At 40.3% G+C, this 1,766-nt stretch overlaps 1 protein-coding gene across 1 annotated transcript; it reads left to right on the top strand.

Annotated features, from left to right (window-relative positions):
- The first annotated feature begins 11 nt into the window (after positions 1-11).
- Positions 12-1,236, top strand: LOC112463404 (coiled-coil domain-containing protein 43-like). Its single transcript, XM_025029811.1, has 2 exons — positions 12-526; positions 617-1,236. Exons 1-2 carry the CDS (start codon positions 99-101, stop codon positions 687-689), a joined length of 501 nt encoding a protein of 166 aa, XP_024885579.1. The 5' UTR covers positions 12-98; the 3' UTR covers positions 690-1,236.
- The last annotated feature ends 530 nt before the right edge of the window (positions 1,237-1,766 follow it).

The following is a 1,766-nucleotide window of genomic DNA, read 5'->3' as shown; positions in this document are numbered from 1 at the left end:
ATCAGGTGGAGCAAAGGAGGTTCCAGCTCCAGCATGAGATAATAAGGACGGTGCTGCGACATCACCTGCAACAGCAGGAACAGCAACAGCAGACATTGATGTGGCTGTTGCAGTCAATTCAGCCGCCGGCGTTGCAGGAGGATGATATTAGCAGTCATGTAGCAGAAATCTTAAGCGCGTGGGCAGAGTGGCAGCCAGCTGCGGAAGTGGCCGGGGCGCCTGCACCGACGGAAGACGTCGATGTCAGACTGGCAAAGATGCTGGAGTCGCAGAGTCTACCCACGACGACGCAGAGGAGCTACACGGAGGAGGAGAAACGAATACGGGAGGCTATACTAGCGCAATACAGTCAAATGTCTGACGAAGACAATAGCGAGGGAGACAAGGAAGAGGATGGAGCGAACGGCGGAGACTGTGGAATCGAAAAGAACTTAAACGCAGCTACTATCGTACAGCAGGAGAGAGAAAAGAGAGAAAAAGCCAAGCTGGAGAGCCAGAAGAAGAAGGAGAAGGACAAGGAAGACAGGTAGGACAATAATCGCAGCGTTAATGCACTAAAAGACTATTTATATGTATATGATAAATATATAAAACTTTAAATATAATTTTGTTTTAGAGAGAAGCAAAAGCAATTGAAGGAAGAGAAAAAAGAGAAAAGAAAAACCCAAAAGGGAGAGAGGCGGAGGTAGCATCGAAACAAAAGCGTTGGAAGATTTACTTCGAGATTATTGACTACATATATGCTGTGGTATTCATATATATATCTATCTATATTGTCGTGCATGCAACGATCTCCGACAGTTATTTAAAATCAGTCATCGATCTTATATTTTCATTAGAAGAATATGTGTGTGTAGCATCCATCCATCTGTCGTTAGAAGCCGAATTCACAGATTCAGTACGAATGCATACGTCGCCAAGGAGTACATACATATAATGTTAGATCATCCTGTGCCTTCTGTCTCTCTAAAACTGTCCTTTTCCTCAAAGAGGTTCGTTACTTACTCATCCTTTTTTTCATTCTTTATACACTCCTAGCGTTCTTCATAGTCTGTATTCAGAACTCGCATCTATTTTCACTAATTAAAATTAGCAGCGAAATAATTCATCGTTTTAAACAATGGTTCTGAATATCGACAGACCTTTTTGCTCATCCGGTCTGCTTATTGCGTTGTATCTCATACAAGTGATGTATTTAATACGAGTATGTTAAATAAACTATTTAAATCACTGATATTTGGTACTTAACACTGTAGAATGTGGAAATCCTGAAAAAGGGGAGTGCAAGGAAGATTCGTCGATAAGATTTGCCCTCGGTGCATTTGTATACATATTTTTTTTATTAGTTATATATTTACACACAAGATACCGAGTCGAAACCGAGTCATCTTGGTATTGCATTAATAATGAAAGACAAACGCAGTAAGATAAAAACAAACGAACAAATGATACAAAAGATGATGATGCTTCAGTATCGTATCAGTATATATATATGGTATATGTATATATATATACTAATGTCATTATAATCATTTTATTATTTAGCAATTCTCTCGTTCGCTATAGTTAAGTCTGGGCAGAAATTGACGAACTCGCACTTACATGTTTATAACAAGACATCCGCAATTGAACGCCAGATTCACAAATCCACTCTCTCTATGAACCCTCGCTCCCACATTTTTATCGGAATCGTTCTTCCTCCACTCCTCCTCCCCGTGCTCTTGAGATATTTTCAATTCCGCGTGGATTTGCGTGCCGATATCTCT

This window comes from Temnothorax curvispinosus, unplaced genomic scaffold (genome assembly GCF_003070985.1).
Source record: "Temnothorax curvispinosus isolate PA1 unplaced genomic scaffold, ASM307098v1 QBEX01013165.1, whole genome shotgun sequence".
Classification (NCBI taxonomy): Eukaryota; Metazoa; Arthropoda; class Insecta; order Hymenoptera; family Formicidae; genus Temnothorax; species Temnothorax curvispinosus.
The sequence above is the reverse complement of the archived record's forward strand: the minus strand, read 5'-3'. Positions and strand labels throughout refer to the sequence as shown.